General features: G+C 51.5%; 1 protein-coding gene across 1 annotated transcript; it reads left to right on the top strand.

The window, feature by feature from the left end:
- Positions 1 to 7837: 7837 nt before the first annotated feature.
- On the top strand, positions 7838 to 13014 carry PRRT1B (proline rich transmembrane protein 1B). Its single transcript, XM_033190133.1, has 4 exons — positions 7838 to 7958; positions 8375 to 8847; positions 10505 to 10648; positions 12822 to 13014. Exons 1-4 carry the CDS (start codon positions 7838 to 7840, stop codon positions 12969 to 12971), a joined length of 888 nt encoding a protein of 295 aa, XP_033046024.1. The 3' UTR covers positions 12972 to 13014.
- Positions 13015 to 16013: the final 2999 nt, after the last annotated feature.

The raw sequence follows: 16013 nt of genomic DNA on the forward strand, positions 1-16013 counted from the left end.
GGGTGGCTGGAGCTAAAGGCATAGTCAAGGCAATGCTCCTTTTTCTTTATCTGATCTCCCCCAAGTCAGTTAGTGTTTAGGCTCTTTTTCATCAAATATGAAAAACCTAGCCCAGGTCCTGGCTCGTTTGGCAGCAACACTTAGACGCTTTACAGCCCTAGACCCTAAAAGGTCAAAAGGCCGGCTGGGTGCGGTGGCTCACGCCTCTAATCCCAGCACTTTGGGAGGCCAAAGTGGGTGGATCACGAGGTCAGGAGATCGAGACCATCCTGGCTAACACGGTGAAACCCCGTCTCTACTTAAAATACAAAAAATTAGCCGGGCGTGGTGGCGGGCGCCTGTAGTCCCAGCTACTCAGGAGGCTGAGGCAGGAGAATGGCCTGAACCCGGGAGGCGGAGGCGGAGCTTGCAGTGAGTGGAGATGGAGCCACTTCACTCCAGCCTGGGTGACAGAGCAAGACTCTGTTTCAAAAACAAACAAAAAGGTCAAAAGGCCATCTTCTTCTCAATATACATTTTATTACCCAATCCACTCCCGACATTAAATAAAACCCCCACAATCAAATTCTGGCCCTCAAACCCCACAACAGGACTTAATTAACCTCATCTTCAAGGTGTACAATAACAGAGTAGAGGCAGTCAAGTAGCAATGTATTTCTGAGTTGCAATTCCTTGCCTCCACTGCGAGACAAACCCCAGCCACATCTCCAGCACACAACTCCAAACGCCTGAGCCACAGTTCCTCCAGAACCTCTTCCCCCAGGAGCTTGCTACAAGTGTCAGAAATCTGGCCACTAGGCCAAGGAATGCCCCCACAGCCCGGGATTCCTCCTAAGCCGTGTCTCATCTGTGTGGGACCCCACTGAAAATCGGACTGTTTTTCAGTTTTTCAACTCACCTGGCAGCCACTCCCAGAGCTCCTGGAATTCTGGCCCAAGGCTCTGACTGACTCCTTCCCAGATCTTCTTGGCTTAGCGGCTGAAGACGGACGCTGCCCAATCGCCTCGGAAGCCTCCTAGACCATCACGGACGCCGAGCTTCGGGTAACTCTCACAGTGGAGGGTAAGTCCGTCCCCTTCTTAATCAATACGGAGGCTACTCACTCCACATTACCTTCTTTTCAAGGGCTTGTTTCCTTTGCCTCCATAACTGTTGTGGGTATTGACAGCCAGGCTTCTAAACCTCTTAAAACTCCCCAACTCTGGTGCCAACTTGGACAACAGTCTTTGATGCACTCTTTTTTAGTTATCCCCACATGCTCAGTTCCCTTATTAGGCAGAAACATTTTAACCAAATTATCTGCATTTTAACTAAATTATCTGCTTCCCTGACTATTCCTGGACTATAGCCACAACTCATTGCCACCCTTCTTCCCAACCCAAAGCCTCCTTTGCATCTCCCTCTTGTATCTCCCCACCTTAATCGACAAGTATATCACGCACCCCTTACCATCCTGTTAAAACTTAATCACCCTTACCGTGCTCAATGCCAATATCCCATCCCACAGCACGCTTTAAAAGGATTAAAGCCTGTTACCACTCACCTGCTACAGCATAGGCTTCTAAAGTCTATAAACTCTCCTTACAATTCCCCCATTTTACCTGTCCAAAAACCAGATAAGCCTTACAGGTTAGATTAGGATCTATGCCTTATCAACCAAATCCTTCTGCCTATCCACCCCGCGATTCCAAACCCATATACTCTCCTATCCTCAGTACCTCCCTCCACAACCCATTGTTCCGTTCTGTATCTCAAACACTCTTTACTATTCCTTTGCATCCTTCATCCCCAGCCTCTCTTTGCTTTCACTTGGACTGACCCTGACACCCATCAGGCTCAGCAAATTAACCTGGGTAAGGCTTCACAGACAGCCCCCATTACTTCAGTCAAGCCCAAATTTCTTCCTCATCTGTTACCTATCTTGGCATAATTCTCTGATGGGGGCCAGCCCCTCCACACCTGTGGGTGTTGCTTGTCAGGTGGGACTAGAGGCTGAGAAAGGAAATAAGACACAGAGACAGTGTAGAGAAAGAACAGTGGGCCCAGCGGACCGACGCTCAGCATACGGAGGACCCACGCCAGCACTGGTCTCTGAGTTCCTTCAGTATTTATTGATCACTATCTCTACCATCTCAGAGAGGGGGATGTGGCAGGACTACAGGGTAATGGTGGGGAGAGGGTCAGCAGGAAAACATGTGAGCAAAGATCTCTGTGTCATAAATAAGTTTAAGGAAAGGTGCTGTGCCTTGGTGTGCACGTAGGCCAGATTTATGTCTGACTTTACACAAACATCTCGGTGCATTAAAAAGCAGTATTGCTGACAGCACATCTCACCTCCAGCCATAAGGAGGTTTTCTCCTATCTCAGTAAATAGAACCTACGTTCTGGTTTTACACCGAGACATTCCATTACCAGGGAGGAGCAGGAGACAGATGCTTTCCTCTTATCTCAACTGCAAAGAGGCCTTCCTCTTTCACGAATCCTCCTCAGCACAGATCCTTTATGGGTGTCAGGCTGGGGGATGGTCAGATCTTTCCCATCCCACCAGGCCATATCTCAGGCTATCACATGGGGAGAAACCTTGGCGAATACCTGGCTTTCCTAGGCAGAGGTCCTTGTGGCCTTCCGCAGTGCATCGTGTCCCTGGGTACTTGAGACTGGAGAATGGCGATGACTTTTACCAAGCATGCTGCCTGCAAACACATTTTTAACAAAGCACAGCCCTAAATCCATTAAACCTTGAGTCAACACAGCACAGGTCTCTGCAGGCACAGGTTTGGGGCTAGGGTTACAGATTAACAGCACCTCAAGGCAGAAGAATTTCTCTTAGTACAAAACAAAATGGAGTCTCTTATGTCTACTTCTTTCTACATAGACACAGTAACAGTCTGATCTCTCTTTCTTTTCCCCACAATTCTCATGAAAACACATGTGCTCTCCCTGCTGATCGTTTCCAGCTAATCTCCCAAACCCCAATCCCTTCTACAAAACAACAACTCCTTTCCTTCCTAGGCACAGTTAGTGTGGTCAGAATTCTTACACAACAGCTGGGACCACGCCCTGTAGCCTTTCTGTCCAAACAACTTGACCTTACTGTTTTAGCCTAGCCCTTATGTATGCATGCAATGGCTGCCGCTGCTTTCATAGTTTTAGAGCCCCTCAAAATCACAAACTATGCTCAACTCAATCTCCAATCTTTGCTGGCAGGGCTATGCTGAACCTCCTTGGGCACTCTCTAATTGGATGTCCTGGGTTCTCCCAATTCTTAGTCCTTTAATACCTGTTTTTCTTCTTCTCTTATTTGGACCTTGTGTCTTCCGTTTAGTTTTTCAATTCATACAAAACCGCATCCAGGCCATCACCAATCATTCTATACGACAAATGCTCCTTCTAACAACCCCACAATATCACCTCTTACCACAAAATCTTCCTTCAGCTTAATCTCTCCCACTCTAGGTTCCCATGTCACCCATAATCCCACTTGAAGCAGCCCTGAGAAACATCACCCATTCTCTCTCCGTACCACCCCCCAAAAATTTTCACTGCCCCAACATTTCAACACTATTTTGTTTTATTTTTCTTATTAATATAAGAAGACAGGAATGTCAGGCCTCTGAGCCCAAGTTAAGCCATCATATCCTCTGCGACCTGCACGAACACATCCAGATGGCTGGTTCCTGCCTTAACTGATGACATTATCTTGTGAAATTCCTTTTCCTGGCTCATCCTGGCTCAGAAGCTCCCCCACTGAGCACCTTGTGACCCCCACCCCTCCCTGCCAGCGAACAACTCCCTTTGCATGTAATTTTCCTTTATCTACCCAAATCCTATAAAATAACCCCACCCATGGGCCGGGTGCATTGGCTCACGCCTGCAATCCCAGCACTTTGGATGGCCTGTGGATCACGAGGTCAGGAGATCTAGACCATCCTGCCTAACACGGTGAAACCCCATCTCTACTAAATATACCAAAAAAAATTATCTGGGCGTGGTGGTGGGCACCTGTAGTCCCAGCTCCGCGGGAGGCTGAGGCAGGAGAATGGTGTGAACCTGGGAGGCAGAGTTTGCAGTGAGCCGAGATCACACCACTGCACTCCAGCCTGGGCGACAGATCGAGACTCTGTCTCAAAACAACAACAACAACAACAAAAAGATTATTACTGTGATTTATCTTCTCTTTACAGATGAGGAAATGGAGGCACAGAAAGTTTGTCACATGCCACTCCTCCTTTTTGGGGAGGACAAAGTCTCACTCTGTAGCCCTGGCTGGAGTGCGGTGGTTTGATCACAGCTCACTGCACCCTCCTGTGAGGAGGCCACACTGTCTGGCCAAGTGTGTTTATCTTGACCTCATGGAGCATAGTTATAATGGCTGCTTTTTCTAGAAATTCCAATATCAGGTCATCTCAGGGTTGGCATCTGCTGACTGTCTTTTCCTTTGAGCATTGGTCACGTTTCCACATTTGTATGGCGAATGATCTTGGATTGTGTCCTGGACATTGTGAATAATATTGTTTCACGTGTCCGTGTGAAGAGACCACCAAACAGGCTTTCTGTGAGTAACAAGTCTGTTTATTTCACCCGGGTGCAGGCAGGCTGAGTCTGAAAAGAGTCAGCAAAGAGTGATGGATTACCATTAGTTCTTATAGGTTTTAGGATAGGCTGTGGAGTTAAGAGCAATGCTTTGGGGGCAGGGGGTGGATCTCACAAAGTACATTGTCAAGGGTAGGTAGAATTATAATGAACCTTCTTGGCTGGGCGCGGTGGCTCAAGCCTGTAATCCCAGCACTTTGGGAGGCCGAGATGGGCGGATCACGAGGTCAGGAGATCGAGACCATCCTGGCTAACACGGTGAAACCCCGTCTCTACTAAAAAATACAAAAAACTAGCCGGGCGAGATGGCGGACGCCTGTAGTCCCAGCTACTTGGTAGGCTGAGGCAGGAGAATGGTGTGAACCCGGGAAGCAGAGCTTGCAGTGAGTCGAGATTGCCCCACTGCACTCCAGCCTGGGTGACAGAGCGAGACTCCGTCTCAAAAAAAAAAAAAAAAGAACCTTCTTAAGGGTGGGGGAGATTACAAAGTACATTGATCAGTTAGGGTGGGGCAGAAGCCACAATGGTGGAATGTCATCAGTTAAGGCTATTTTCACTTCTGTGGATCTTCAGCGCCTTCAGGCCATCTGAATGTATAGTGCAGGTCACTGAGGATATGATGGCTTGGTTTAGGTTCAGAGGCCTGACAAGTGTGTTGTGTAGATTCTTAGTCGTGTTACAGTTCTCCGGAGAAGGTGGGTTGGTTTGGTTTCAGCAGGCAGTCAGCCTGGTTCGTTTCAGACCACAAGTTCTGTTTCACCTTCTGAGTGGCATTTCCAAACTCGGGTCAGTGTTCAGAGTTTTTGTTAGGCTGGTCTGGGTTTGTCTCCTGCACATGCAGTTCAGGGGGACACCGAGACTTGGGTGAATTCGTTCTAGGGAGTCCAACCCTCCCAGTTTGTTTGGGACTAAGGAGTTTCCCAGGATGTGAGACTCTCAGTAGTAAATCCGAGAAAGTCCTGGGCAGACAGTGATATGGTGGTCACCCCAGGTCACACACAGAATCAGGGGACCCCCTTTCTCCAGCTCTGTCTCTTCTAGGTCTGCCCCCATCTTCTCACTCTGCAGAGAGTGGGGAGCTCTTTCCTTTCCTGGTCCATCTGGTCAGAATGACACCGTTTCTACTGGACTTTTAGTCTCCTGTTCTGCTGCTCCAGTGGGGGTCTGGTGCTGGTGCTCTGCGCTGCGAGGGCAATGAGAGGGGAAAAGCAGGAAACTCACCCCATCGAAGTCCATTTCTCTACGTTTTTTGTTTTGTTTGTTTTGTTTTATTTTTTGAGATGGAGTCTCACTGTTTCCCAGGCTGGAGTGCAATGGCGTGATCTCGGCTTACTGCAACCTCTGCCTCCTGGGTTCAAGCAATTCTCCTGCCTCAGCCTCCTGAGTAGCTGGGATTACAGGCATGTGCCACCATGCCCAGCTAATTTTTTTTTTGTTTTTTTAATAGAGACAGGGTTTCACCATATTGGCCAGGCTGGTCTCAAACTCCTGACCTCAAGTGATCTGTCCGCCTTGGCCTCTTGGGAGCCACCATGACTGGCCCATTTCTCTTAAAGTTTTTTTTTTTTTTGAGACGGAGTCTCACTCTGTAGCCCAAGCTGTAGTGCAGCGGTGCAATCTCGACTCACTGCAACCTTCGCCTCTGCGGCTCGAGCAATTCTCCTGCCTCAGCCTCCCAAGTAGCTGGGACTAGAGACATGCGCTACCCACACCTAGTTAATTTATATATATATATATATATATTTTTAGCAGAGACGGGGTTTCTTTATGTTGTCCTGGGTGGTCTCAAACTCCTGAGCTCAGATGATCCACCCGCCTCGGCCTCCCAAAGTGCTGGGATTATAGGCGTGAGCCACCGCGCCCGGCCATTCTCAAAGTTTTGACTCCACTCCACAACCCGCCTGCTTTTGTTCACTTTTCAGTGACTTCAGATGGTTCCTTTTTGTATTTTGTCTAGACTTTTCAACTGTCATCAGCTGGAGAGATAGGCTTTTAAAAAATTGTGCTAAATACGTATAACATACAAGTTATCATTTGAACCACTTATAAGTATGCGATTCAGTGGCATTAAGTACACTCACATTGTTGCGCAAGCATCACCACCATCTTACCTCCGGAACACTTTTTCATCTTCCCAGACAGAAATTCTACACCCATGAAACACTAACTCCCCAGCCGCAGCCCCTGCTAACCTGGAGAGAAAGGTCTTGAAAGCTTCTGCTTACAAAATGTTTGTCAATGCCCCATTGTCCAAAGCAAGTCACACGGCCAAGCCCAGATCCAAGGGGTAGAGAAACAGGGAACATCACAGATAAAGTGTGGAGGTATAAACAGCATGGCAGGTGTATGGGGTGCGGGGTCCATGAGTGAGCCCCTGGCTGCTGGGAGGGGGTTGAGGCAGGACGTGCCCAGGGGCTCAGCATTCCCTGCCATTGGGATCACTCTGGCAAGGATCCTTGCTTCCACCTGTGGGGGACTTCAGGAAGGGTCCTCCCACCCCCACTGAGATGTCCGTGTGATGTCTGTTTCACTCATCCCTCTGCCTTCTATAACCCTTAAGGACACTTAGGAAATGGACTTCCAAAGCCAGACCCCTGGCTCTGGGCTGCCCACTTCTGCTGTGAGGCCTGAATGCCCACCTATGTCAGGGGAGTCCACTCTGCGATTCTCTTCCAGGGCCTTCCTTGCATGCTTGCCTGAGGCCCTCTGGTGCTCAGCTGGTCGGGATGCTCTCAGGAGGTGCAGGGGACCTTAAGAATTTGTTGGGACCCGGCCAGGCGCGGTGGCTCAAGCCTGTAATCCCAGCACTTTGGGAGGCCGAGATGGGCGGATCACGAGGTCAGGAGATCAAGACCATCCTGGCGAACACTGTGAAACCCCGTCTCTACTAAAAAATACAAAAAACTAGCCGGGCGAGGTGGCGGGCGCCTGTAGTCCCAGCTACTCGGGAGGCTGAGGCAGGAGAATGGCGTGAACCCGGGAGGCAGAGCTTGCAGTGAGCTGAGATCCGGCCACTGCACTCCAGCCTGGGCGACAGAGCGAGACTCCGTCTCAAAAAAAAAAAAAAAAAAAGAATTTGTTGGGACCTGACCAGGCACCACCAGGGCCTATCTTTGGGTGGTGAAGGCCAGGGCCTGGGTCGGGAGCAAGGCAGCTGGGCAGCTTTGAGGACTCTGAGTCCTGGCTTCAAACTGCTGGGCCCTGTGTATTCTGGTGTCCATTCTCTTGGTGCCTCAGTGTGCATATGGCCCTTAGTGACCTCCTGGCTCCACCATGTTACTCTAGCTACAGTTTGGCAGCTCCTGGGTACCTCACCCCCTCCCCTACAACTCCAAGACAAGAATATAATTGGTTCAGCTCCTCAGGTAGGTGTATCTCAGGACAGACAATCCCCTTCATTGGAGGTGTATCTCAGGACAGCCAATCAGGGGCTTCCCTGGGCTGATTCTCCTTTTCTGGTCCAATTAGCTTTGACATAAAGGCCTTAGTTGGGGGCGAAACTACCTCCCAACAGAGGCCATCTGCCAAGGAAGGGGGGCGGGGCAGCGCGGGGAGGGGCGGGGCCAGCAGCCTGGGTTCCCACCCAGATGAGCCGTTCAGTCTGTGTGACCCTAGCAAGGCAGGTGGCCCCTCTGGGCCTGTGTTCTAGTCCCTTTGGGTCAAGATCCTATGAGGCCCAGCTGCAGAGGGCTGGGAGCTTGGTTCGTGGGAGCTTCGGGACCAGGGAGGTCCCACCCAGCCTGGCGGCCTCTTGCTTACGGCCGCTGCCATTTCTTTCTAGGGTCCGACACAAAAGGGGGCGGCAGCCCCGCCACCCCCGAGGACCCCCGGAGTCCCCCGAAGCCCGCCGCCCCCGAGGATCCCCAGATTTCCGAGCAGCCCGCGCTGCCGCAGCTCCCGCGCCGCCCGCGGCCCCTGGATGAGGATGGAGCGCCCAGCGAGGACGGGGCTGCGGGGGGCAGCGACCCCGCACCAGAGGACGCCCCGGCCCAGGCGGCGGGCGAGGCCGGTCTGGCTTCTAAGGCGGCGGCCAGCAGCGCCCCACACATCGGCTTCGTTGGGGAGCCCCCGCCCTACGCGCCCCCGGACCCCAAGGCCGCGCCGCTGCTGTACCCGCCCTTCCCGCAGGTGCCCGTGCTCCTGCAGCCCGCGCCGTCTGCGCTCTTCCCACCGCCCGCTCAGCTCTACCCGGCCGCGCCCACGCCACCCGCGCTCTTCCCGTCGCCCGCCGGGGCCGCCTTCCCCTTCCCCGTGGTGAGTGGCGGCCGCGTGCTGTCTGCGCGTGGTCGGGGGCGTCCGTGCGGAGGGCGAGGGGTCACTTCTGTCCTTGCAGAGGAGGAAGCGCCACCTTGGCCTGGGTGCCGGCGAGTCCTGGAGGCTCCTTAGAGGTGGGGGCATTTGAGTGGAGTTTTGGAGGATGAACAGGGGAGGGCTAAGGCAAAGAGAATGACAGGCGCCCTGGGCAGAGGGCACCGCACAGGCGTAGAGGGGCCGAGACTGGACGTTCTGGGGATGGTGCAGGCTTGTTTGGCTTGGTAAGGAGGGGAGGAAGGTGGGACCCGTGGTGAGGGACCCCAGAAACTTTGAGTAGGAGGTGACTTGATTAGGTTTTCTTTTTTTTTTTTTTTTTTTTTTTTTTTGAGACGGAGTCTCGCTCTGCCGCCCAGGCTGGAGTGCAGTGGCCGGGTCTCAGCTCACTGCAAGCTCCGCCTCCTGGGTTTACGCCATTCTCCTGCCTCAGCCTCCCAGCAGCTGGGACTACAGGCGCCCGCCATGTCGCCCGGCTAGTTTTTTGTATTTTTAGTAGAGACGGGGTTTCACCGTGTTAGCCAGGATGGTCTCGATCTCCTGACCTCGTGATCCGCCCGTCTCGGCCTCCCAAAGTGCTGGGATTACAGGCTTGAGCCACCGCGCCCGGCCGGCTAGGTTTTCTTTAAAAACAAAACAGTCCGGGCGCGATGCCTCATACCTGTAATCCCAGCACTTTGGGAGGCCAAGACGGGCAGATGGCTTGGGCTTAGGAGTTCCAGACCAGCCTAGGCAACATCGTGAGCATTCATCCCTACTGAATGTAGAAATAATTACCCGGGGCCGGGCGCGGTGGCTCAAGCCTGTAATCCCAGCACTTTGGGAGGCCGAGACGGGCGGATCACGAGCTCAGGAGATCGAGACCATCCTGGCTAACACGGTGAAACCCCGTCTCTACTAAAAATACAAAAACTAGCCGGGCGACGTGGCGGGCGCCTGGTAGTCCCAGCTACTCGGGAGGCTGAGGCAGGAGAATGGCTTAAACCCGGGAGGCGGAGCTTGCAGTGAGCTGAGATCTGGCCACTGCACTCCAGCCTGGGCGACAGAGCGAGACTCCGCCTCAAAAAAAAAAAAAAAAAAAAAAAGAAATAATTACCCGGGCATGGTGGTGCACGCCTGTAGCCCCAGCTATTCATGAGGCTGAGGCAAGAGGACTGCTTGAGCCAGGGAGGTCGAGGCTGCAGTGAGCCGAGATCACACCACTGCACTCCGGGTTGAGTGATAGAGCAAGCCTCTGCCTCCAAAATAAAAATACAAATAAAACCAAACAAAAATCCTGGGCTGCCTGTGGGGGAAAGATCCGAGGTCCCTCAGGGAGGGGTGGCAAGCCCAGTGAGGATGATGAAATATCACAGAGGCTGGACCCTGGGCTGAGCCAACTATAGAGGGCAGGACTGAGAGCTCAGCGGGACTCAGTGGCCAGGGGTGCAAGAGGGAGAGGGCAGAGGGGCACCCTGACCCAACCCCTCCGTGAATTGCAGCCTCAACGGGTGGGGACTTGGGGACTGAGTGAGAGAACCTGCATGGCCTGGCTGGCCTTCTCACTCACTCTGCTGTCCGGAGGTTGGGCCAGTTCCTCACCACTGTGGCTCTGCCCCCACAGTACAATGGCCCGATGGCTGGCATGCCAGGCCCTGTCACCGTCGAGCACAGGCCCCTGCCAAAGGACTACATGATGGAGTCAGTGCTGGTGACCCTTTTCTGCTGTCTGCTCACCGGCCTCATCGCCATCGTCTACTCCCACGAGGTAGGTGCGGGGGCGGCCCTGGGCACAGCCTCTCCTAGCACGCAGCCACTGGTGCCCCAGTGGGTCCACAGAACCCCTCTTCCAGCAACACGGTCTCTGGCGTCTCTCCCTCTGGAGGGGGGTGAGAATTGGGAAGTCAGAGCCCAATTGTTTGTGGGGTCCTTGCCCCTCCTGTCTCTGCCCCCAACTACTCAAAATGTGCTGTGGAATGTTTGGCCAAAATAATTCACAGTAAAGTTGTGAATGACTGATAAGTCCCGATATGCTGCCCATTCTAGTGGGAGCTTGTGTTTTAAAGGGGGTACAATCTGCTCATTCATTCCTATGCTCATCTAATCTATCCATCCACTCCATCTCTCCAGCTCTCCGTTTCCCTAGCTACCCATCCACTCACCCACCCATTTATCCATCCACCCACCCATCCACCATCTCTCTCTCTCTTTTTTTTTTTTTGAGACGGAGTCTCACTCTGTTGCCCAGGCTGGAGTGCGGTGGTGCCATCTTGGCTCACTGCAAGCTCTGCCTCCTGGGTTCACACCATTCTCCTGCCTCAGCCTCCCGAGTAGCTGGGACTACAGGAGCCCGCCACCAGCACCGGCTAATTTTTTTGTATTTTTTGTAGAGACGGGGTTTCACCGTGTTAGCTAGGATGGTCTCAATCTCCTGACCTCATGATCTGCCCGCCTCTGCCTCCCAAAGTGCTGGGATTACAGGCGTGAGCCATCACGCCCGGCCATTTTTTATTATTATTATTATTTTTTGAGACAGAGTCTTGCTCTGTTGCCAGACTGGAGTGCAATGGCGTGATCTCGGCTCACTGCAACCTCCACCCTTCGGGTTCAAGCAATTCTCCTGCCTCAGCCTCCCAAGTAGCTGGGATTACAGGCACCTGCCACAACACTCGGCTAATTTTTTTGTATTTTTAATAGAGATGGGGTTTTGCCATGTTGGCCAGGCTGGTCTTGAACTCCTGACCTCAGGTGATCCACCCATCTTGGCCTGCCAAAGTGTTGGGATTATAGGCATGAGCCACCGCGCCCAGCCCATCTACCATCTCTCTAGCCTCCATCCATCCATCATCCATCCATCATCCATCTACCATTTTCCATCCACTCACCCCACTATTCATCCATCTGCCTACTCAGCCACCCACCAATCCCTACCCATCCATCCATCTCTCCATTCATCCATCCATCTACTCATCCATACACCCACTTACCACCCATCATCTCTCTAGTCTCCATCCATCCATCCATCCATCCACCCACCCATCCACCCATCCATCCACCCATCCATCCCTCTATCCATTCATCTATTTATTAGGCCCTGGGAATTCAAAGATGCCAATGTGATGACACTCTAATAGAGACAGAAATAGGGCTGGGTGTGGTGGCTCACGACTGTAATCCCAGCATTTTGGGAGGCCGAGGTGGATCACTTGAGGTCAGGAGTTCGAGATCAGCTTGACCAATACAGTAAAACCCCATCTCTAGTAAAAATACAAAAATTAGCTGGGCATGGGGGTGGGCACCTGTAGCCCCAGCTACTCGGGAGGCTGAGACAGGAGAATCACTCGAACCCAGGAGGTGGAGGTTGCAGTGAGCTGAGATTGCACCACTGCACTGCAGTCTGGGAGATGCAGCAAGACTCTGTCTTAAGAAACAAACAAACAAACAAAAGCAGGCAAGCCTCTGGGGGCCTATGCTCAAGGCTGACCTGGTCTCAGCCCTGGCTTCACTCTGCTGTTCAAGCCCCCAGCCATAAGCAGAAGGCAGCTCTCAGGACAACTCAGAGGTGGGACGTGAGAGGCTGCTGCCTGCTGGTGAATTCTGGCTCCACCATTAGTGGTGTGCCCCCGGGTAGGTCACTTAACTTCTCTGAGCCTTTGTTTCCACATCTGCAAAGTGGGGTCAGCCTTAGGGCTGCTGCAAGGATGGTAGAGGTTGAAGCTGAGGGCATCTGTCAGTGCTGAGCGTGACAAGCACCCGATGGCTGGCGGCCACCACTGCCTTCACTCCTGCTGCCTTTCGAGCTGTGGGCCTGGCAGGTCCCTGACCTTTTCAGTGTGTCAGTTTCTCAAGTTTGTGGAATTGGGCCTGGCCCTCAGTCGCACTGGGAGGGAGTGGGGGGGCTCCCTGTTCGCTCCCACCACCGCCTCCCTGTCTCGTTGCAGACCCGTGCAGCCCTGGGCAGGGGCGACCTGGTCCAGGCCGAGGAGGCCTCGCGGAAGGCCCGCTCACTGGTGCTCTTCAGCCTGCTCTTCGGGGTCTTTGTGTCCACCAGCTGGGTCATCTACGTGGTGGTGGCTCTCTACCTTCCCTGAGGCTGTGGCTCCTGCAGGGATGCTGGATGCCGGGATGCGCAGGGATAACTGGCCGGGCCAGACCCTTTCTCTGCCGGTGGCCAGCTCTCGCCTGCAGAGGGAATCCAGGGGCCAGAAGAGGGCAGGCTTGGCAACCCTCAACTGACTTGTGGCCAGGCCTCAGCCTTCTCAGTCCCCACAGGTGGCCCACTGGAGCCTCAGTCAGTGTCCTAATCCACGGTGTCTCCAGAGCCCGGCCCCAGCTGTGGGACTGGAGCCCACCAGAGGCCCATTTCCTAGGTGCCTCCTCTCAAGGCCTTCGTGGGACTCCTCTTGCCTTCATCTGTGCCCTTGGGAGGCCACTGTAGGGGCCAAAGCCTTCACTGTCTTCAGAGCCATCTGGAAGGACACTGCAACCTCCACCCCCTACCCAACCTCCAGCCCAGCTGAGGTGATCGGGCTGCCAGTATTACCTTTCCCTGTGGGAGAGTGGAGTATGGTCGGTCGCTCCTGGCTGGTTGTTCCTCTATCTCTTCCCCACCCCAGGAGACAGGGTCCCTCATGCTGACCCTACATCCAGAAACCAGGGCCACAGTGTCTGGTCAATCAACACAAAGTGACACCCCATGCAGAGCTTCACATTGTTACTTTGGGGACACTTCCTGGCTCTCTTCCAGGGCCCACGGCAACATCTGTCCACAGCGGGGCTCCAGGACACCCTACCCACCCCTCTCTGAGATGCTGTTGGCATACAGGCAGTGCTGGCAAGAACCACCAAATGATAGAGGATCAGCCGGGTCCTCGTTTGACGAGGGCCACCTGATTGGGGAGCACTTGAACCAAGATTCCTCCACCAGCCTGTAGAGCTGTACCTATGACCCTGGCATCAGATGCCTGGTACCCCAGTCCCATTAGCTGTGGTCCCAAGAGTTACCCTGCATTTTAACAAGATTCAAAACCACTGCAGATGCTGGGCGAGGTGGCTCATGCCTGTAATCCCAGAACTTTAGGAGGCCAAGGCGGGTGGACCATCCGAGGTCAGGAGTTCAAGACCAGTCTAGTCAACATGGTGAAGCCCTGCCTCTACTAAAAATACAAAAATTAGCCGAGCATGGTGGCAGGCGCCTGTAATCCTAGCTACTCGGGAGGCTGGGGCAGGAGAATTGCTTGAATCTGGGAGGCGGAGGTTGCAGTGAGCTGAGATTGTGCCACCGCACTCCAGCCTGGGTGACAGAGTGAGACTCCGCCTCAAAAACAAACAAACAAAAAACCATTGCAGAGAGAGAAGAGGAAGGGGACCCCCAGCTGAGCCACACAAGATTGATAGCTCAAGCTAAATCGTTTGGTTTCAGAGCAGCCATGGTGTGCTGCTTACAACCCTGGCACTGGGGGCTGAAACAGGAGAGTGGCCCAGCCCAGCCCAGTCCCTCCTGCAGAAAGCTGGAGAGGCAGGCATGAGGAAACACGTGATGAGCAGCCTGGAGACTGTGGATTTTGGTTCAGTAAGCAGAGCCCGAGGTTCTGCATTTCTAATAAGCTTCCTAGTGACGCCGAAGCCGGTACTCAAACCAATAGCTAAGTAAGTGGGAAATTATCAAAACTACTAAAAGACATTAAAACCAAGATCATGACATGGATGCCCCCTGGTGTCTCTATTTGACATTGTTGTGAAGTTCCAGCTAATGCAAAAAATAAAAAAGTGACATTTCTAGTAAGAAAACTAGAAGAGAAAATTATTACCTAGCTAGACTATCCAAGAGTCAATTAAAAAAACATGGAACTAGTAAGAGAGATAACTTAGTAAAGTGGTTGGATACAAAATAAATACACAAAAGCAATAGTAATAATCAGGTACACTTGGAAAAATTTAAAATTCAACTTAGTGATGACAACAGTAAAATTTAGGAATAATTTAACAAAAGATCTGGACACCAAATTAAGAAAATTATTTTTAAAAATTACCAAAAGGCCAGGTGCGGTGGCTCATGCCTGTAATCCCAGCACTTTGGGGGGCTGAGTGGGGTGGATCACCTGAGGTCAGGAGTTTGAGACTGGCCTGACCAACATGACCAAACCTCATCTCCACTGAGAATACAAAAATTAGTCAAGCATGGTGGTGCTCACCTGTAATCCCAGCTACTTGGGAGGCTGAGGCAGGAGAATCACTTGAACTTTGGAGGTGGAGGTTGCAGTAAGCTGAGATCAAGCCACTGCACTCCAGCCTGGGTGACTGAGACTCCACCTCAAAATAAATAAAATAAATAAACAAAAAAGACCAAAAAACAAGATGTTTGTTTAGATGTAGAAGATGTAAGATACAAATAGCTTTTTTATAGATATTTTTAGATTTAATACAATTCTGGCAAGAAAACCCAGCTTTAAATAAATGACAAAAACTATTTTAAAATTAATTTGGGAGGAAAAATATGCAAAGATTGCTAATCATTTTTTTTTTTAAGTTGAATGAGAGGGGACTTTCTTCACCAGATATTAAAACTTACCATAAAGCTACAGTCAAAATTGCCACAGAGTTAAATCAGTGAAAAATTACTGAAAATCTAGAAAACATCACAAGTATATGTGGAAAGTTAGCACTTACTAAAAATGGCATTTTAATTGAGTGAGTAAAAGAAGGTTCCTAATAAGAGTTGCTGTCTGGTTGGAAAAAATTATTATTCTAATATTGTATGCAAAAATAAATTCAATATGGATTAAAGAGCTAAGTATAAAATGAAGCTCTAATTGTAATAGAAGAAGGCTTAGGGAAATATTTGTATAACTTCAGGGTGCTGGGGTATGGAAATGGGAGGCCATTTAAAATCTAGAAAACCATAGAAGGAAAGATTGATTTATTTGAGTCCTATATTTCAGGAACATGCAGATTTAAGTCATGAGATATGATTTTTACCCACCGGATTGTGAAAGAATTAGAAAAGTCGAACACATCTAGAGTTGCAGGGGGACTGCTCACTGTCTCACATTTATTACTGGTGGATATGTATTGCCATCATCTTCGTAGAAAAGAGACTGATGATATCTGTTACTAATGTATGTATGGGCCAG

The sequence above is a fragment of the Trachypithecus francoisi genome, unplaced genomic scaffold, assembly GCF_009764315.1.
Source record: "Trachypithecus francoisi isolate TF-2019V2 unplaced genomic scaffold, Tfra_2.0 Contig01585, whole genome shotgun sequence".
Taxonomy (NCBI): domain Eukaryota; kingdom Metazoa; phylum Chordata; class Mammalia; order Primates; family Cercopithecidae; genus Trachypithecus; species Trachypithecus francoisi.